Source organism: Aquila chrysaetos, chromosome 5 (genome assembly GCF_900496995.4).
Source record: "Aquila chrysaetos chrysaetos chromosome 5, bAquChr1.4, whole genome shotgun sequence".
Taxonomy (NCBI): Eukaryota; Metazoa; Chordata; class Aves; order Accipitriformes; family Accipitridae; genus Aquila; species Aquila chrysaetos.
Window position 1 is genome coordinate 62,409,384 of NC_044008.1, and position 19,787 is coordinate 62,429,170.

The window sequence follows — 19,787 nt, forward strand, 5'->3', positions numbered from 1 at the left end:
AATTTTTGCACAAGGATTAACATAGCTCTTTTTAAAGGAAAGTCACTGTCTGCAAGTTTATTCAGGTTCTCTGAGGGAGTCACAGCAGACGTGGACAGGGGTGTCTGGTAATACATTACATCAGTTTCTAAAATGCTTTTGACCTAGTTTAGGTGCCCACATGCTCTGCCTCCAGCCTGCGCAAACTGCTCGGAGAAGAAGCAGCACAGGCAGTTAAGTGCAAGATGTTTGATGTGGAAGGAACAAGGAGTCCAAAGTGCTGGACTGTATTGTGGGAGATGGTATGAATCCACTGGTGGGGAAGCAAAACCAGAAATGCTGACGTAGCTGAAACAGCACACATGAGGGCAAGGCTGAAGGCCACTACCTAGGAGGCAGTGGGCAAGAAAGTGGGTTGAGGCAAAGAGGGACAGTTGGCAGACAACACAAAGTTTAGACCAAGAAACAGGGAACATCACAGGGAGACTGAGAGCAACAGGCAACTCAGGTCAGTGTGGTAGGAGCCCACAAACATGCATTTCGCTGGGAGTATTTGAGGAGTTGCACTGCAGAAGAACCTACCATTGAATACAGAAATGAAACAGAGAACACCAGTCTGGTACCATCGGGGGGAAAAATGCCAGCAGGCAGGGAAGCACAACCGAACAGGAGTGTAACCCACCAGCTATTCAACTGTTGCTGTTTTGGCAGGGAGTGAAGAGTTTCATGGGCAAAGCTGGAAGAGGGCCCTGTGCGGCATCTGCAGACCTGCAGGAAAGACTCTCCCAGGGACATGAAGTGGTGCAAGAAAAAGTGCAGGGACATTTATTGAAAATTTGGACAAACAGGCAGGGGAGACCAGCTGTCCATGGGTCAGAATCTTGAACGCTAGCCCGGGGTGATGAGATGGGTGAGGCACAGGCTACGTAAGGCACAGAGGAGGCCTGTGAAAGGAGAGACAGGAATGGATGAAGTAATTGAGAAAAAAACTTTGGACAAATTCTTTGTGAATACTGTCTTTGGGAGGGAAAGCTGGAGCTGCAAGAAAATACAATGAGATACAGACATGGGCAGCTGTGCAAGTGTATAGAGAGGACTGTGCTGGAGACAGGCCCAGGCTTCAGGCTGGAGTGGCAGGAAAATTTGTACAGTTGTTAATAGTGACTGAAGTGGCCTGGTGGATTTTTCAGAAAGGAGTGATAGGACAAAAAAATCCGAAGTATCTTGGCATTTTATACTGTTTTACCAGTTGGACACAAAGACTAATTATTCTAGATACAACAAATCTGTCTGATCTGACAGTTTCTAAAAGAAAATGCCTCTTGACCTCCTGCTCTGGGTGGATTCCTAAACTATTTAAGTGAAGACACATTTATTCTTGGATACCACTTTTTCCCAAAAACTTACCTGGGGGTCCCCACTGGCTTTTCGGAGGCTCATATGACCAGAGTCAAGCTGGTGTACTGGGGTCCCAGAGATGTGGTAGCCATTCACTGTAACAACAGATGGAGAGTTACTGGGCTTGCTGCTGGTAGCAAATGAATAATTGCACATTTTAAAAACTAATCACATAATTGAATCTACAGATAAAAATCACACTGCCTTTTTTGAGTCACCAGTGTTCACTGCCTCCAGCCTAAGAAACTGGATGCTTCTCCCCATCCCAACAGGCTGGCAATATGACGTGTTAGCTCCAACCCAGGAAGACCCCAGAACCAGACTCTACAAAAGCTCAGCCCATGGGCCCACTCTGCCCTCAGGATCCTGCAGCAGGTTCTTATCAGGAGTTATGACAGGAGTTACTGAGCTGGAAAGAGCCAAGAAAAAGAGAGCCCCAAACTCAAAACAGTTCGCATAATGCTGTTTGGTAAAATGATGTGTTTGAAGAAGTAGGGTATGTTGTATTGGCTTTGCGTGGCAAGGTTTTGGTAGCAGGGGAGCTACAGGGGTGGCTTCTGTGAGCAGCTGCTGGAAACTTCTGTGTCTGACAGAGCCAATGCCAGCCATCTCCAAGACAGACCTGCCACTGGCCAAGGCTGAGCCCATCAGCGACGGTGGTAGCGCCTCTGGGAGAACAGATTTAAGAAGGGGGGAAAAAACTGTGCAACAAACGGCAGTTTGAGAGAGGAGTGAGAAGATGTGAGAGCAACAACTCTGCAGACACCAGGGTCAGTGAAGAGGGAGGGGGAGGAGGTGCTCCAGGCGCCAGAGTAGAGATTCCCCTGCAGCCCGTGGGGAAGACCATGGTGAGGCAGGCTGTCCCCCTGCAGCCCATGGAGGTCCATGATGGAGCAGATGTCCACCTGCAGCCCGGGGAGGACCCCACACCAGAGCAGGTGGAGGCCTGAAGGAGGCTGTGACCCCGTGGGAAGCCTGCGCTGGAGCAGGCTCCTGGCAGGACCTGTGGCCCCATGGAGAGAGGAGCCCACGCTGGAGCAGGTTTTCTGGCAGGACTTGTGACCCCGTGGGGGACCCACGCTGGAGCAGTCTGTTCCTGAAGGACTGCAGCCCATGGAAGGAACCCATGCTGGAGCAGTTTGCAAAGAACTGCAGGCCATGGGAAGGACCCACATTGGAGAAGTTCATGAAGGACAGTCTCCTGTGGGAGGGACCCCACAATGGAGTGGGGAAGAGTGAGGAGTCCTCCCCCCGAAGAGGAAGGAGTGGCAGAGACAATGTGTGATGAACTGACCCCAACCCCCATTCCTGCCCCAGCCTGTGCTGCTGGAGGGCAGGAGGGAAAGAAAATCAGGAGTGGAGTTGAGCCCAGGAAGAAGGGAGGGGTGGGGGGAAGGTGGTTTAAGATTTGGTTTTTATTTCTCTTTACCCTACTCCAATTTGATTGGTAATAAGTTAAATTAATTTTCCTGAGTTGAGTGTGTTTTACCCGTGACGGTAATTGCTGAGTGATCTCCCTGTCCTTGTCTCAACTCATGAGCCTTTCATTGTATTTTTCTCCTCCTGTCCAGCTGAGGACAGAGCAGCTTTGGTCGGCACCTGGCATCCAGCCAAGGTCAAGCCACCACATATGTAAAAAGCACTGGTTTAATGGACATGGGCTTTTCATGTCAAGAAAGCAAGCCTTGTAACAGCTGTAGGTTGCTTTATTTTTCGAACATGCTGAGCAAAGAATAATGCTTAAAGTAGGGTTAAAACAAGATACATAACTACATCACAAATCCTTTGGTCACAATAAAATGCGCAACCTTCAAGCATACTTCCCACTCAGCTCTGCCAATACAGGGGCATCAGTTCCAAAAAATTCTATGAAAAACATCCTCTAGACTGCATTATTTACAGTCAACTGGCAGCAATGGCCTTTACATGTAACACTTTTTATTCTAGAGTAATTTTTGCTTTGCTTTGTCTTTCTGTGGTACCCGAAGCTTTTCAGTACAGTTACGCAGCTGATTCTCTGTTACTTGATTCCCTGAAACTTCAACTCAGGACAGAGGTGAAGTGGTCAACCCTGTAGCTACTGCATGCTAAAACGCTTCATTGTGCCCACGTGCTCTGCATGGAAGAGCTACAGCCAGCCCACGTTCCTCTGCAGCTTTTTGCTTCCCCTGCCCTGGCAGAAAGCGGGACTGGGAAAGGCAGCCTGTCCTTCCCTCCCAGAGCTGACAGCCCCACTGGCTCGCTGGGCCACCATCTGCCTCAATGCTCCAAGGAAGGAGCCATCTCAGCTCTAAGCAGACACTTCAGACAACTGGCCAGAACATGCATCAGTTGGGAAACAACAGGCAAGAATATGTATCAGAAGGGAAAGCCCCACCATGTTTACTCTGCTACACTCACACAACCATGTACATTAAGTACACATCCCATGTAATCACAGCATTTTCCTTTGCTGAGTGGTAGAGAAGCAGATTCACCCAATGCAGTGGTCAGGCACAGCATCAAACAGTACCTGCAGAACTCTTCTGTGACACAGGGCTCTTTGGAGTCCCAGGCACACTGCTTGGCCGCTCCCAGGTTGTTTCTGTTGAAGGGAAACATCAATGTAAGGGTGATGGAGGCCTTGCACACACACCAGAGTTACATCTATTACACATGTACAAATGGGTCTGACCCTCAGTGTTTTCTGAACCAGGTTCTAACGCTGTGAGGAAGGTGCCTGCAACTCCCTGCACTTCCCATCTCCTCCCATCTCTTTCTGCTGGCGCTCTCCAGCCGTGGCTCCCTTAGCAGCCAGCTGGGATGGATGGAAACAGAGCAGATTGGGAGCTGCATCACTGTTCTTCCAGTGCAGGTCTGCCCCAGGGCTGTGCTCAGCAAGAAAGCAGGGATACAGCTGTAGCACAGATCACTGCTTGTAAGCTGCTGCCACGATCTGTGCAGACAGCCATTCCAGGTGTAGTTAAATCAAGCCCAGGCCGGGGTCCTACCTGCAGCCCACTGCAGACATGGAGACCTGCCTGGCTGCAGCAGCTGCAGCACAGCCAGTCGTGGCCCTTACCCTGGGAACAAGGACCAAGTGGTGACAGTGCCTTTGCCCCTGCTCTCCGCCTGAAAGGGAGCTGTGAATGACTCAAGAGATGTGGTTTTAGTGACATATACACAGACCATAGCATTTTTTTCCCCTCAAAACAGCTATTTCCCTGGTAAATTCCTTTTTTTTCCACTTGGGTCCTTTAGCAGCTGGGATGTGCAAATGTATGTCACACCAGTTTTGATACTCAAAACTGCTGTTGCTTTTCGCCTCTCAGTTTGCTCTGTAGTTTAACCATTCTGCTCATTTTCTCAGGAAATGGAAAATTATTTTTGACCACATGCTAAATACAGAAGATTTAATTGCAAAACTTTGTAGAAGTTGCAAACAGCAGACAGTGGAGTTAGAATAGGAACTTCTTCTAGAAAACCCAAGCCACTGTTCCTTTTGAGTAAACATATTGGTACCAAACCAAATAAATAATACTGCCTGCCTGCCAATATTAAACAAGATAATAAGCAAGTTAGTGTAATCAAGTCAAAAGACTACTTTGGCCACTTCATTTGAAACTGTCAGTCCCAAAATCCCAACCAACAGCCATCTAACCCTGCCAGAGCCTGAAATCCTGCATCTCTCTCAGTATTCTGGATGAACATGGTCAAGTGGTAAAAGATCAAGAGAGGCTGAGAGCCCTTGGGTGTAACAGTTTAGGGTTGGCAGTCAGCACTTCCATCAGGGCACATAAGGCCTCCTATCCTGGGTGAGTGCTTATCTGAGCAACAAACAGGATGCTAACATGCTTCAAGAACCATAAAAAGCCTAGTGGGTAAAGAAGGGAGTACTGTTTTATCTGTCTTTATATATACATTCATGCACATATATACACAGAGAGATGTCCTCAAGGGTTGCGTTCGGTTCCTTATTTCAGGAAAGGACTCAGGATTACGGATCCCAAATGGGGGAAGGTGCCATCCCCCAGACCTGTGATGCCCAGATCCTTGAGACACACACCCTGCTTCCCTCTCTCTCCTCTTCTTCCCAAGCCACAGCACAGTTTTGCTTGCAAAGAAAAATACTTCAAGCTTTTTTTTTTCTTGCAAGTGCAAAACCTGGTGGACTAGAAGCTTTGATGAATCATGGGGAAATATTTAAATTTTTCTCAGCTTTTTGTGAATTGGGTAGTAAGTTAATAAATTCCATGCTAGGTCAATGAGGAAGACTTGGAATGTGTTTTAACTAAACAGAAGGAAAATCAAATGCTAAGAGTTGTCTTTTATGAGTCAGCTTGTCTTGGCTTAAAATACACAAGTGCACGGTTAAATAAAGACAAATTCTAATTTACATTTATTGTAATGCAAAGGTAAACAATAGAATATGCTACCCACATTTCTGGTAGATTTTTTTTTCTTATCTAAATTGTAGATTAATGAATAATGTAACTGAGTTGACTTGAAGACAAGTGTTTTAAAGAATGGCTTTTGGCTCTGTATGGAGGGCCTGTGATGTCCACTCCTGCTATACCCAAGCGCAACCAGTGGGGTAACATGTTTTTGTCAGAACTGACTTGACATTAGCAGTAAAAACAGTTACCTTCATATTTAGCTTTTTTTTTTTTAATGTAAGCATATCTGTCTACAATATTTTTGCATTTTTGAGACCATACAGAGGAATTTCCCTAAAAACCTAACAAATATATTGGAAATGTAATTAATTAATTGGTTAAAATTACCAGCTGCTTCTTGTAAGTGGTCTCTACTTTACCTGCTAGCTGCTGTGGAGCTAGTGTGAAGTGCCTAATTCTTCCCCTCTGCCATACAGATAGATACATAACTTGAAGGCAGAAATTTTGTACATGAAAGAGCAGTGCCGGGTTGTTAGCATATTTTGAATACAATCCAAAACACTCAGTGTCTTGACAAATTTTCTAAAATAAAGTGATTGTGGAGTTATGCAGATTAAAAAATAAAACAAACAAAAAAAGCTATAAAAATGCATAAAATAGAAATAACATCTTTTATTGGGTAGTGAATGAAAATAACGAGAATGTTTTTAACCCCATTTGAGTGCTAGGAGAAAAAAAATCCACTTCTGTGCAGAGAGTAACAGAGGGATTATTCTGGCAGTCCAAGCAGGGATAGGAACTAACCTCCATCAGGACTGCACTGCTGTAATGCCATCTACTGGAAGCAACTAAATTTACCAGGATAATACTGTAACATTACCAATTTCTCTGCAGCTTAGTCATGATTAGAAGTGAAACAGGGGTGGGGGGTGGGGTGGGGTGTGCGATTTTTTTCCACGACTTCACAGAAAGGCTTGGTGAGAGATAAAACCCTGTTTGATATAGCCAAGACAGAGTCTCGTCTTGGAGTACCAAATGCAGCCTTTGATCCTGGTGCTTGGAAAATCTGAAGACTACTTGTAACCCTGTGGTAAAACAATGATCACTGCTATTAGGAATAGATTCAATACCAGACAAGATTTTATATCCCACCCAATTTTCCAGAGAGGATGTTGGAGTCAATCTAAAACCTCACTCTGTGAGAGTGTAATTTAGCACTGGCAGACCAACACTGACAAGTTCTATCCTCCCTTATCAGCCACATGTAATTATTCTATTTAGCCAATGAGGGGAAGGAATAATCAGTAGTTTCCTTGTCACTCTGTGGACTGCAAAGGAAGTCTGTGAACAGAAAAAAGTCCTGCAGCCCTGGGAGATATCTGGAAATTGGTTACTGAACAGCAAGCCAGTAGAAAGCCACTTGCTCAAACTGAAATGATGTAGTGAGAGGAAAAATAGTTACAAGACCCAAGCTATATGTGCCAACAGAACCAAAAAGGGTTTTCACAGATGTGGTTAAACATTTCCTCCCAAAGGAAAGCGGAAACCTGTGGCGTTTGGGGGAAGAAAGTTCACTTTGCATCTGTTTGGCAGAATGAGAAATGACGTGATGTGTCAGGCCTTCAGAGAGCCACACACACTGGGATGTCATGTTAGTCAAGAAACACAGCTTCTGAGCAGGTCCTGATGCACAGTATTTTGGGGATCAAAGTGTAGCAGTGAAGAATGAAGTTTCTGTCCCTTCTCCATGAATCCAGTAGCACTCTGAGGTCAAAGCAGCTGCTTTCCAGTCTGAACGTACAACATCAGCCAAACATCAGGGCTTTAAGGTCTAGCATAATCCCTCCTGATTGTGCTTATATTGCTTTCAGGAATGGATTTAGTATCTCTGCATGGTGTCATGTGGTGCTATTTTAGGACCGAAATGCTCCACAGTTCCATTGGCCAAACTACGAGAATGGGGCAGAGCAAGCCAGAGGACCTTGGGGTCTGCTTACCGTGCAGAAATTTTCCCTGGTCTTAAGGACCTGTAGCAGGTACAACATGTCACCCAACTACTGGTACTATCTCAAGCCTTTATAAATAGGTTTGGAGTTTGTTTTCATTTTAACAGCAATAAATCTGTAATGCTGAGCAGCTCCAAACCCAGTTTCTGCCCTGAATAATGTGAAGCTGTGCAGGCTGCACAGGTCTCTCTGACATGGATGAAGAACAGCAACAGAACACATCCTTCCTCAATGCCACAAGAAGAAACCCTGCAAGCTTCTCCCAAACTGTTCCTGAAAACATGCAGAATTAGAAGTGATATTTGCAGTAGCGTAGAACAGGCCCCACAGTCTTACCTTATCTTTTTTGGATTCACTTTGGTCTTGCCAATAGCATGTAGGAATCACCCATATGTGCAGACAGTTTGCAAACCTCCTAGCCTTCCTTTGCTGCTCCACTGCATCTCCAGCAGGCTTTCAGCAAGGTTTGCAGTCTGTCCCTGGCTCCCCAAAATTCAAAGATTAGTTGGACCCGTGAGTTGAAGGGAGAGCAGACAGCCCTGCTTTGGAAACAGGTTTCCTTTAACAGTGCAATACTGCACTTCCCAGTCTAAACCTCCGGGCTGCTTGAAGCCACCACGCTCCAGCTAGCTTTGAAAGTGCTGTTAGTGCTCTCGCACCTTATCTCCCCTTTCTGACTAAGATCTTCCCCACATTTGTGATGAATCAGAAAGGGTTTCATAGCACTTCATTTCTTGATATTATGAGTGGGAGAAAACAGCCCAAAGGAAAGGCAGGGGGAGCGTGTGGGTTTGTGCATGTAAGGAGGGGAAATCACTTGCAATGCCCTGAAACTGGAGTAAACCATTCAAAACTTTAGAAGCAGAACGAGTGGGTGAATGAGAGTACAATGACAATGTTTTCCTCCTATTCCGTAGAGGACGTGTAGCACAAGGAGATTTTGTTTCATTGGAATGAAGAGGTCTTACCTCTCTGTCAGTTCACAGAACTGACTCCAGGCCAGGAAGAGTCCTGGCTCTCCCCTCCTGGCCTCCTGCAGACCAGAGTCTGAGGACTCTCCTGAATCAGCACTGCAGCTCTTTCATCTTTGACCTCCAATGATTTGGTCCAGTAAGCCCTGCAGTACTGAACCCCGTATGAATCGCCTATAGCAACATCAGTTCAAAAGGCCCAAACAACCAGCCCATGCACGAGCCTCTGAACTGCAACACAGTCCTCTACACAGTGTCCTCACATTGCATTGCAAGGTTACACTCCTCCATGGGCCTCCCAGGACCCTGACCTTTACTTCCATCCTCATACCTAATGAAAAGAGACAAGAAAAGCAGGCAGAAGTGATATGCAAATCTCTCTGCACCTGCATGAAACATGAGATTCAATCTCACAAGTGCTGAAAGCAGAGCACCATGTAGCGCATGAACTAGTTCAGCAGGAGTTGCAGTGTCAGAACTGAAATCCAGCTCCATCCTACATGCAGTTCAATAAAAAAGAGACTGAGACTGCCACATGGCTTTTATCCTCAGTCCCGAAACAGCTCCATGGAGACAGGTACCATCCAAGAGTTCTTGAAATCTTCTGTCCATGTGTTTTGGGTAGAGGTGCTTGTTGCTACCTCAACAGCATGGGAAAAGCTGCTGACAATAGTCCTTACTTGATCTTTCAAAATGAGCACTGGGGCCTGTACCATGCCCCTCCTTTTGCAAAAACCATGCGACAAAAGCAAGCCCTTCATTGCAGGTTTAGTAGTGATAATAATGCTATTTCCAGCACTTTCCGAGACACACTTTGTTTTTCTAGCTTTTAGCTAGGGCATCCTGTATCAGAGGCAAACTGTCACTGAAAAGTTTTATCTGTACGAGATAAAACATGTAATAATAATATTTGACATCTCTTAGGTGTCTCCACAGATGACTTACTATTCCAGCTGCAGTTCGTAAGTTTAGTTGGAGTAGGTGTTGACCGTAGCTCGTAAGGTATGAAAGAAAAACCTCAATCCACAGACTAAATCCGTCCAAGCTCCTTAACTGACCCAGACAAATGGAAAAATATTAGGCAGAGGTAGTACTAGAGTAGGCCACGGTTATATTCCTTCCATCCACTGATCTCTTACTTTGGGTCTAACAAGTACTTCAGAAGAGGCAGGAATTGTCTGCAAGTGGTGAACTTCCTCACTGCTTTCCAGCATCGCAGTACTGGTTGTTTTCAAGGAGAGCGCCCTTCTAATGCACCTGGCTTTGTTGAGCCCCAGGCTGACATGTGCACCCTGGCTCTGAGGGATGCGACAGGGTGTGCTGGGAAGCTGCACCAGGAATATGCCAGTCTAGCCAAACTACTGGGTCATCTCTCTCAAAGAAATGGCATGCTTTCAGCTCACTTTGAGGTTGCTTTCTAACAAGCAAAGATAAAATGTCTCATTTATTCTCTGGAAATAAAGAGTTCAAGATTTGGTAAAGGTTGGAGGTAAAGTTACAAAATGACCAACTGTTATTAATAGCCACCCTTAGCCAGATTCATTCCAAGCTGTGCTTGGGCTGCCAGGATAGATCTTACTCTGGAGAACTGGCCACTCTCTGTATTCACCCAGTTCCCTTCCCCACTCACAACAGCATCAGTGAAAATGCAAATATCACTATGTGATCGCAGGGTAGAAAATTCTCCTACTTAGTCTATTGTCATCCTCCAATTGCCCAGTGAAATGCAGCATTATTAAAATTGCTTTCATATTCTTCATTAAGGTCTAGCTTACGATGGTGCAGTAAGGTGGTTTCCTTTGCACCTGGTGCTTCTTAATTTAAGCCTTTTTATATGCCTACAATGCTTAAAAATTATGTCTTAGGAAAGAATAGTTGAGCTTGCGACATACTAATGTTACAGTGCTCTCAGCTTGGGCATTGCATAGAAGCTATAAGACATAAATGTAGTGAATGATGTATTTTAGGATGGAGAACCTCAAAACACGCAGAAGTCCTTTGAGTTTCCAGGGGTACTCTCTGACCCAATGAGTGTCTTAATGACAAAGGTGTCGCATACAAGATGACCACAACCACTGTTACCATCTGCCCATGTTGTGCCAGGCACTGTTCAAGACAACAGCCTATGGACAAGGCACAAGGAGGACGAAGACTTGTGGAGTTTCCGGCTGTGGATTCAAATGGGGCTTAGACATGTCAGCACTTAACCACCCAGACCGGGATGTTTTAGCAGATACTGGTTTGGTGCCCTGGGAAATTTACTTGCAAGACAAAGACAGCACCATGCTCACTAGCCATAGGATGTTTAAGGTCTGTAAGCACTCGGTTTGTGAGGGAAATGCAATGAGTTTATGGCGCTGAGTTTTCAGCTACTGTTTGGTTGCTGGGTAGAAAAGCACAATCTGTTGTTTCTGCTCTTCCTGGGGTCAGTAGGCAGGCTGCAGGTTGCAGTGGTTGCACAGCTGGACCAGAGACTTGCTTGGAGTTAGGAACTTCAGTGGAAGAAAGGCAAAGGGTAAATCAAGATAAGCAGGAAAGGGTACTCAGGAGGACAGAAACAGAAAAGCTGGCTGGCAGTACCAGGAGGATACTAAGTAATACATATTTTTTTCAGGCAGATCAAGAAAATTTTCCTAAAACTCTGAAGTGCTGGACTTGACATTCCTTTCAAGGAAACAACCGCTTGCAGCTACACATTTCAGGACTGCCTGAAAGTCCATGCCCCAGAACTTGCTGCTGCAGGTGGCATTTTATTAATGATTGTGATGATGAGAATATATGGACCTTAATTAGGATCAAAATAATGTGAAAGCAGAATTCCTGCTTTCCAGGAGACAGAAAGCTGTTCAGTAAATGGGAAGGACATAACACCACAGACAAGAAAAGCCTGGAAATAAGGACACACCATGTAAGGCTGACCTCAGCTGAGAATGCAAGATGGCAGCAAGCCACACACACACTTGTATCATAAGTATATGTCATCTTTAATGTGATGGACAAGGTAGCTGGAGTGCTATTGTTTGACTAATGCAAGAGGTATTACAGCTGCAGCACATCAGAAAATTTCTTCAGCATAATCAAATATTTTCCTGCTGAATCTACCACCCACGCACAGTTTTAAACCACTCCCAAAGACACTGAGCAACCATATGGTTAACCACATAGTAGCTGTGCATTCTGGGCACATGGTACTTTTGAACTCAGCATGGCAGTCTGATCCTAGGGCTCCCTTTTCAGAAAACACACCAAGGCCACCCCTGCCAAGCAGCCTACAGCAGTGCTATTTTCCTTGCTTTGGGCTCTGAAAATGCCAGCTAGAAGCCTGCTGCCAACCCCCCAAAACAGCAGCAAGTAAATACACATAGTTATTTCACAGGGACTGTCAGGTAGGAGATATCCAGGGCAGAAATGATTTCACCTTACCTGCACCTGCCTCCAAAAGACCCATAGGTTGTCCAGATGGGCTCAGGGTTGAATGTAAATGTCAGCACTCTGTCTATTTGCCCTCTCTCCCAGGCAGGGTTTCTTCCTATTCACAGTCTTCCCATCAGCTCATATACATGAAAGGTTTTGAAAGCTTCACACACAGTGATTTTGCAACCCAGACCAGCCTGGGGACATTTATTTCTTGAAATTCCAGCAGAACAACAGAGCTTCTTGCCGACTTGCTGTAATGGTACCTATCTTGGGAAGGGAATGGACAGGGATACCTCCCTACACAGCCAGGTGCAGGCAATCTCAGCTGAATGGTAAAATGGACACAGGCCCTGAGGGGCCAGTGGAGGTCTGCAGCACTTCACATAAACACTTACTGGCTTTTCTTCAGTAAGACCACACAAAACAACCCCTCGACTGAGTCACAGACAGAGTTGGAGGAGTGTGCATAAAGCACTGGGATATTTATCAAGCTGGGACTTGAGCCAGCTCACTTGAAATATGAAAGCCACAAGATAACTGGTGGTTTCTGGAGGCCTTATTTCATGTTTCTCCAAACAGGTCAACACCAGAGCTGACCCGTGAGCCCAAGGAAAGTGCAGGTGGACAGCTGGCCTGAAGGGATGGAGCCCATCACTCTTTGCTGAGGTAAAACCAACAAAAAGGGCAACGCAGTTCTTGTGAGGAAGAAATAACAAAAAGCCTGTGTTCATATTTTTTCTGAAGCAAATAAGGGAATTCGATGGGCAGCCAGGTTGATTCAGAAGAAGCATGGGAGCTGTGCACAAGGGTGTTTTACACTCTCTCCAGTCCTCCCACACTTATTTCTCACCTTGCCTGCAGACAGGACCCCTAAACCCATCCATCTTGCGATGTACAGACCCCTTTCTCCCTCAGTCCATCAGCTGACATCACCCACAGCTGTCCACACCCTCCCCATCCCCAGGAAGCAGAAGCAGCCATCCCTACAAATGCCTCTTGGCCACTGAGAAGGATCAGGCCAGAGAGGGGTGGGTTGCATACCGTGCTCTTCCCATCCAGAGTCACAAGCACCATTGCTACAGCCCGGACTTCCTCTGCAGGGCAGCAGGAGCTTCAGGAGGTGGGGACAAGGGGTTTGGGCTGCTTACACGCTTCAAACAGCCAGTTCTTCTTCCCTTGGTGCACACAGTGGGTGTGGGACAACACAGACTGCACACATGTCCTAGAGGGCTTGTGGTAGCGTGCAAGGTGCTGTGTGCCTGTGGGTAGTAATGCTGAGGCCGGAGAAACTGGGGAGGCACGGGCATGGAGATAGCCAAGCACTGGCTAAGAGGAGATTTTAATGTCTAAAGCTTGATGGGTAAAAAAAATCCAAGGCAGAGCAGTATTGTTCAAGGGCACAGTGACAGAGTGCTGAGGAACAGCCAATACTGCAGGTCTGGGAAGGACCTTCTCACCCTCAGAGTAACCACTCATCTCCCATTCATTGCTCCAACAGCAGAAAAGTATTTCCCCTCCATCTGCCGAGTCAAACCCATGAGTACTGCACACATAAATACAGTTTTTTTCAGTTCAGACCTAGTAGTTTCTAGCACATAGAAAAGCTTTCTGTGGGGCTTACAGCTTTGTAACTCTGAGCTGCAGCTCTGGCCAGGTCTAAGCCACATGCTGTCGCTACCTTGAATGAGGCAAAGCGTGCTACCGAGAAGGTGTTCTCCTTCCTGAGACATCCCTGAAGCTGTACTTGCAGAGCCTGCCTTTCCTGCCAGCCCCCATGTGGCCTCTCAGGTTCTTCTTAGTACTTGTGCAATGAAGGTATATAAAAACATATTTCTTTCCTCAACCATTGCTATGCCGAAAGGTCATATTTCTGATATTTCTGATATTTCCTAAGCCTGTCAAGGCTTCCTGCCCCTGGATAATTATTTTTGCCCTGGTCTGATGTGCAGAGCTGTTGGCATGGCTTTCCAGCTCCTGTTACTTCAAGTAACCCCCATGAATACTGCAGCTTTTCAGACACTGGATCTCCCCCAAAGTGCTGTCCCTCTGAAGTGTGAGTACACGTGCAGATGTGTGTTTGCGTGCATGTGTGAACACGCCTGGGTATTTGCAACAGCTGTAGGAACTAAGTGTAGAAATGGGGTGTGGCATTTTACAGATGTCCTATGCATCCTACGCACTGTTGGGGAAGAAAGCCAGGGTGGATATTCTGGGTGTGAAGGGAGGTGTGCTCACCGTATGATCTGACAGGAATAGACTGTTTCACTGTGCAGCCCTCTCTGTGCCTGCTGACACCATCATGGCTGCATTCTGCTATGGAGTAGTAAGGGGCAGTAATCCCATGCAAGGAAACTGAGGAAATTTTTTTAAGTTCCCCTTCAGTTCTAGGCTGTAAGCTCAGGTCCCTGGTGAGATTCACTACATCCAGCTTTACCTGTCTGTGGAGTCGGTATTGTCACCAAAGCTCTCCTTAGAGTCTGAAGAGAGACTGGCACTTATAGGGTGTAGCTCACATTAGCTATTTTAGACACCTACATCAGGAAGACAATTGAGAGGTAAAGTTAATTATTTCTTTTCATGGATAAATGGTGAGACTGGAAGATCCCATTCAAATGGAGTTGTCCACCCTGCAGATGGTACCTTGTCAGGCGAATCAAACTGTGCCCTGCTCAGACGGCGACAGGGATGGTGAAACCTATCTAAGGGCACAGGAGTGAGCACTCTAGAGGCCAGTCAGTGCTGCGGACTCTTGACGGGCAGCAGCCTAACAAACAGCCATGCACTCCTTTGCACGTGCTTCTTTCCAGTTTATCATCCTTGCTTGCTGGTGTCCTGATTCTAAACAGAAAGCGTGAACATGCACTTAACACTCCAAATCCCAGGAGAGGTATCCTGACTGTCCTTCCAGACAGCACAGGACTCCTTGCACAGTTAATGATGCAAAACAAGGACCATGACTGCTACAGAGAAGGGTCTTCCAGGCATTTTAGAGTAGCTTGCCATCTCTCTCCTCTTTCTTATGTTTTGACATGACATGCTTGGATGTCTCTAGATGGTGCACAAGATAGATGCCAGGCATCCTGACTGTAATGTAATTGATGCAGACTCAACCTTCCTACAGCAGGCCAAACTGTGAAAACAAATTTAGGTATATTGAAATTCTCTTAGGCTTCATTCTGCAGACCTCTTACAGGTCAGAGGCCTTTAAAATGTTTTCAGGATTGAGTCCAACCAGTTTCAAAGTATGATAAATGTGGAGTGTTTATCTGGTTGGGCCATCAAGTGCAGACAGACAGGAATGTGCTGTCTTTGTCGACTGGCTCATTTACCTGTGCAAATCTGTTTGTTCCATACAAAGTCACCCCAATTCTTTCATTACAGATTTTTCTAACATCTTTTTTCCACATAAGAACACTGTCTCATAAATTCTATTTCTTTCCAGTTAAGAACCAATTTCCTTGTGCTTTTTATGTAAAGACAATGAAAATTAGATCACACAACAACATGAATGGTGGAAATACTATTATGGTCAGATAAGATTTATGGATAGCACAGGCAGATAATCACAATGTGGAAGGACACTAACCACTGGAAACAGCTGACAATAATATCAATGCCTCACAAGGGGGGAGGGTTCTGTTGTATTTTGAGGTTCAGAAGATGTTACTTGCCCCTAAAATCCCATTTACCCTCCCCAGGAATGGGAATGCATACTTGAGTTCCCATCTTTGAATAGCTCAAGCACCAAGAGCAAAAAAACTATTTATTTAATCCAAAAAAAGGATTCTGCACCATGTGAGGAAGGAAGCAAGTGGTGAAGCAGAGATGTTGCAGTGGCAGGCATGTTCAGAAAGGCAATTTGTTGGATGGACCGGTCACCCAACACCTCCTGTTTTCAAGAGGAGGGAGCAGAACTACACAAAAGGTTCAGCCGGGGAGCAGCACAGAGCCCCACCACTCCAAAATTTGTACAGCTTTTGCTTGCTGACCTTCTTCAAAGGCTGTGTCCCCTCCGTGCTCCCAGTCCCATGCACCCATCCCAGCAGACTGATTGCACGGTGCGGAGCCCACCAGCTGCTGCTGCCCTGCACGTTGCTGGCTAATCCTGCCTTTCCCTGGAGAGCAGAAAGGCAGGACTGTCCAGGGAGGAGCAGGATCTGTACCAAAGCATAGTGGGGATATTCAGCATAGGTGCATGTGGGTACACATGAAATGAAGCACAGTAAATGTTCCTCTGTACTCATATTAAGATTCTTTGACTTAGACAACCAGAAAAAGCAAACCAGCAGTTGAGTGACAACAGCCTAGTTGGATGTGACGTATGTAAAAATTGGGGAAACACAAAGATACCAAATAAAGAACAACTCCCATGTGAGTCCCAGGCATTTGTCATCCTCTGCATTGATAAATATTTTTCATATAGGTTAGGCTTTACAGACTGAAAAAACAGGCCTGACAGGGATTTCAGAAAGTTATTTTCTCCCTGCTGTGCCCCAAAGCAATGCCAACATGATTTTTCACGGTTTTGCGGAACCTGCTCTTAGAGACCTCCAGTGATACAGACTCCCAGGCAACTCCCTACTCCCACACTTTACTATCTTAGAGAACTAGGAAGATTTAGAGTTGTCCTTGTTGCAACTGAAGTGTGTTACTGTATCTTTTAGTGACGACAGGCATTGCAAACAGTCTTCTCTGCAACAGCATTTTATGCACTTGAAGCCTACTTTCATGTCCCCAGCCACGTCTTTGCCTTCTTAGGGCAGACAGCCCCAATCTCTTAACATTTGCCCACAGGCCATGTTTTCCACATCTCCTATCATTATTGCTACTCTCTTCTGGGCTTTATCCAACTGGCTCACATCTTTCCTGAAGTGTAGAGTCCAAACAAGATAAAATATTCCAGCTGAGGTTTTATAATTTCCTTGTAAAGTTGGAGGCTTACTTCATGCCTCACAAACATTCCTATTTATACAACGGAAAATGCTGGCTGGTTTTGTACTAGCACAAAACTGCTGGCTCACACTCAGTTTTAGATCCTCCAGAGCCCCTACATCTTTGTCTCTAAACTGCTCCATTGGCTTTGTCACTTAATTATTTCTGATGAAATCTCCAATCTTAAGTGCATCTTTACTGAACAGCATCCTACTCTTCCAGCGTGTGCCCTCAGCTGCAGGACGATTGTGAATTCTGAGCCTGTTCTGTGCAGCACACCATGTTCTCTCCCAGCTTCAGTTAAAGTTGACGTTCGAATAAGTACTCTCAATGTCAACATGACATTCATTACTGGAAATACTGACTAGAACGAAGCCTCGGGCAGATCCCTGCAGGATTTCCTTCGGTACAAACTTCCCCTTGACAAGGGACCATTGATTACCATGCTCTGAGTATGATCTGCCAAGCAGTTTTGCACCATCTTATTGTAATTTAACTATGGTCCCCTTTCCCTTTAGTTTGTTTTCCCTCTAGCCAGCTTTCAAACTGCCTTTGCTGCTTTTAAGACCTGTCTTCCTGTAAATGAGCTGCCTTTCCTGCATGCAGGGACTCTGCTGACAGACCTGCCCTGCCTGGAGGCTGTATAAATGTTTAGCCACAGTCCTACCACATGAGAGGGCACGTATCTCCTCCCACCACTGCTTGTCAATGATGGAAGCGCTAAAACTGCCATGAACCTGCCAAGGAAGCCCGCTGTTGCTAGTACCCACCTTCAGAAAGGTGGTGGGTGCTAGCAAGGCCCCAGAGTGGGGTGGGGGATGCTCTGTTGTGCTCTTACCCGACCCAGGGCTCAGCCACAGCCCTGAGCTTGGTGAATACCCTCACCCTGCTCTGGGATATGCCTCCCACTGACTGAGAGGGCAACTGGCTGGGCACACAGGACAGCTGGAGTGCTGCAAGAGAAGGACACGTCACTCAGAGGATGTCCAAATACAACATTTAAAAGAACAGACAGTGAACCCAGTGCCTGGAGCTTCCACACATGCTTAGCATATGGCTGAGATAAGTGACTGTCTTCTACCTCATGCATGATGGAAGGGACAACCAAAGGGAGGATGCATGATAGCAATGCCCAAGGGATGTGTTACATGTATAAAAAGAAAGCAAGAGCATGGATTTGTGGGCTTCAGGCTACTGGAGACCTTGCAGAGCGCTGTTCAACCAAAAATGCAGTGCTACATTTGCTACCTAGCATCAGCCCTGAAGGAAAAACCACAACGTAGTACTTTAGCAATTAGCTGAGTTTAGTGGCAGGCCAAGTCTGGGTACCTCTGGACTCTGGAAAAGGTAGGATGAGAAACAGCTCCTGCAGCAGTACGCTGTTGGTGGAGGCTCAGCAGCTGCATCCTTGGATGGAAGCAGCTGCACAGGGTCCCCAGGGTGCGCACAGCACACAGGCAAGGCAGATCTTGAAGAAACTGCTAGCAGGGCTCCACTTGATGAAAGCTGAGTATACTCCTGGATCTGTGTGTCATGGAGAGGAGCTTGCCCTTCCTTCCACTCTCTGGCTACTTTTTCTCCCAGATCACTACCTATAAAAGCATCTCCCACTCTGTCCACTGAACAGCTCTCTGCTTTTTCTAGTTATTATTGTTTCTCCTCTCAAATTTCTGCATACTTGAGTAGAAGTAGATAGCCTCTTGCCTCTACTTCAGCTCCACTGCCTGGCTCAGCCCCACTGGGTAGGAGAAGCACAGAGCAAATAATACAGAAAAGCTTCCATAGGAGGGATATTCTAAGTAATTTAAAATAAGAGGGGGAAAAAATGCATAAAACCCAGTCTCCACAGCAGCCAGAGAGACCTGCTGTAAGCTAGAAGAATAACCAGTCATATTTATTCTCTCTGAAACCGTTTGTTCTCTCAGAAAGCAGAGCTCAGACTGTGGTTGAGATATAGAAATCCCTTCTTGGATTCAAAAATTTCAAGGAAAGAAAAAAAGGCTACATAAAGTACCATCCACTATAACAAAGCTGAAGTTGTACAGTCCCTTTAGAGAATTTGGTGCTTCAGCACCTGGAGAAGACACCCTTGATTTGGCATGGTGATTCTGATCCACACCCAGATTCTGCACCTGGAAATGGAAGGAAGCTCTGCAGGGCATTTCAGAGGAGCCTGGGAGGGAACCTACCTTTGGTCAATGACAGATAGCAACCACAGAGCCTTTCAAGGACAATTTCATGTTTCTTCCTGTTGAATAGGAAGCTTTGTAGATCCTGGTAGCAGGAGACATGAGACATACACAGGGACACGCCTAAACTGCTCTGAAGTCAGAACGTCCTTCCACTTTGGGACTGAAAACTGAAGTCCTCTCTGACAGAAGGCTCCAAATGGAGAAGAAAAACTCATTTTTCAGTGCAGCCCAGTGTAACAAGGTCCCTGGAAAGTATGTGTCCTGGTGTTTTGCTGCATATCAGAGGGCCCACCCCTCTTGGTGTCAGCTCTCCACCTACTCCATGCAGCAGAAGGCCCTTGGAGGGCTGAGTAGACAGTATACTGGCTGAGGTCCCCCGACTGAAACGTCTACCATAACCTTCAACCTTGAACAGTGCCTTGCTGTTATCCAAGTTGCCTTAAACTCACCTTCCAGTGCAGCTATGTTAATGTACAATTCTCATAAAATACTTTATTCACAACATCTAATTTCAGC

At 46.0% G+C, this 19,787-nt stretch overlaps 1 protein-coding gene across 4 annotated transcripts in view; it reads right to left on the bottom strand.

Annotated features, from left to right (window-relative positions):
- The window catches only part of GAS7 (growth arrest specific 7), a 106,970-nt gene that overhangs the window by 43,355 nt on the left and 43,828 nt on the right, over positions 1 to 19,787 (bottom strand). For all 4 annotated transcript variants that reach the window (XM_030016467.2, XM_030016468.2, XM_030016466.2 and 1 more), the window contains exons 3-4: positions 3,890 to 3,961; positions 1,387 to 1,472 (exon numbers count right to left, since the gene is read on the bottom strand). In XM_030016467.2, coding sequence (XP_029872327.1) covers positions 1,387 to 1,472; positions 3,890 to 3,961 — 158 coding nt within the window. The remainder of the gene's footprint in view (positions 1 to 1,386; positions 1,473 to 3,889; positions 3,962 to 19,787) is intronic.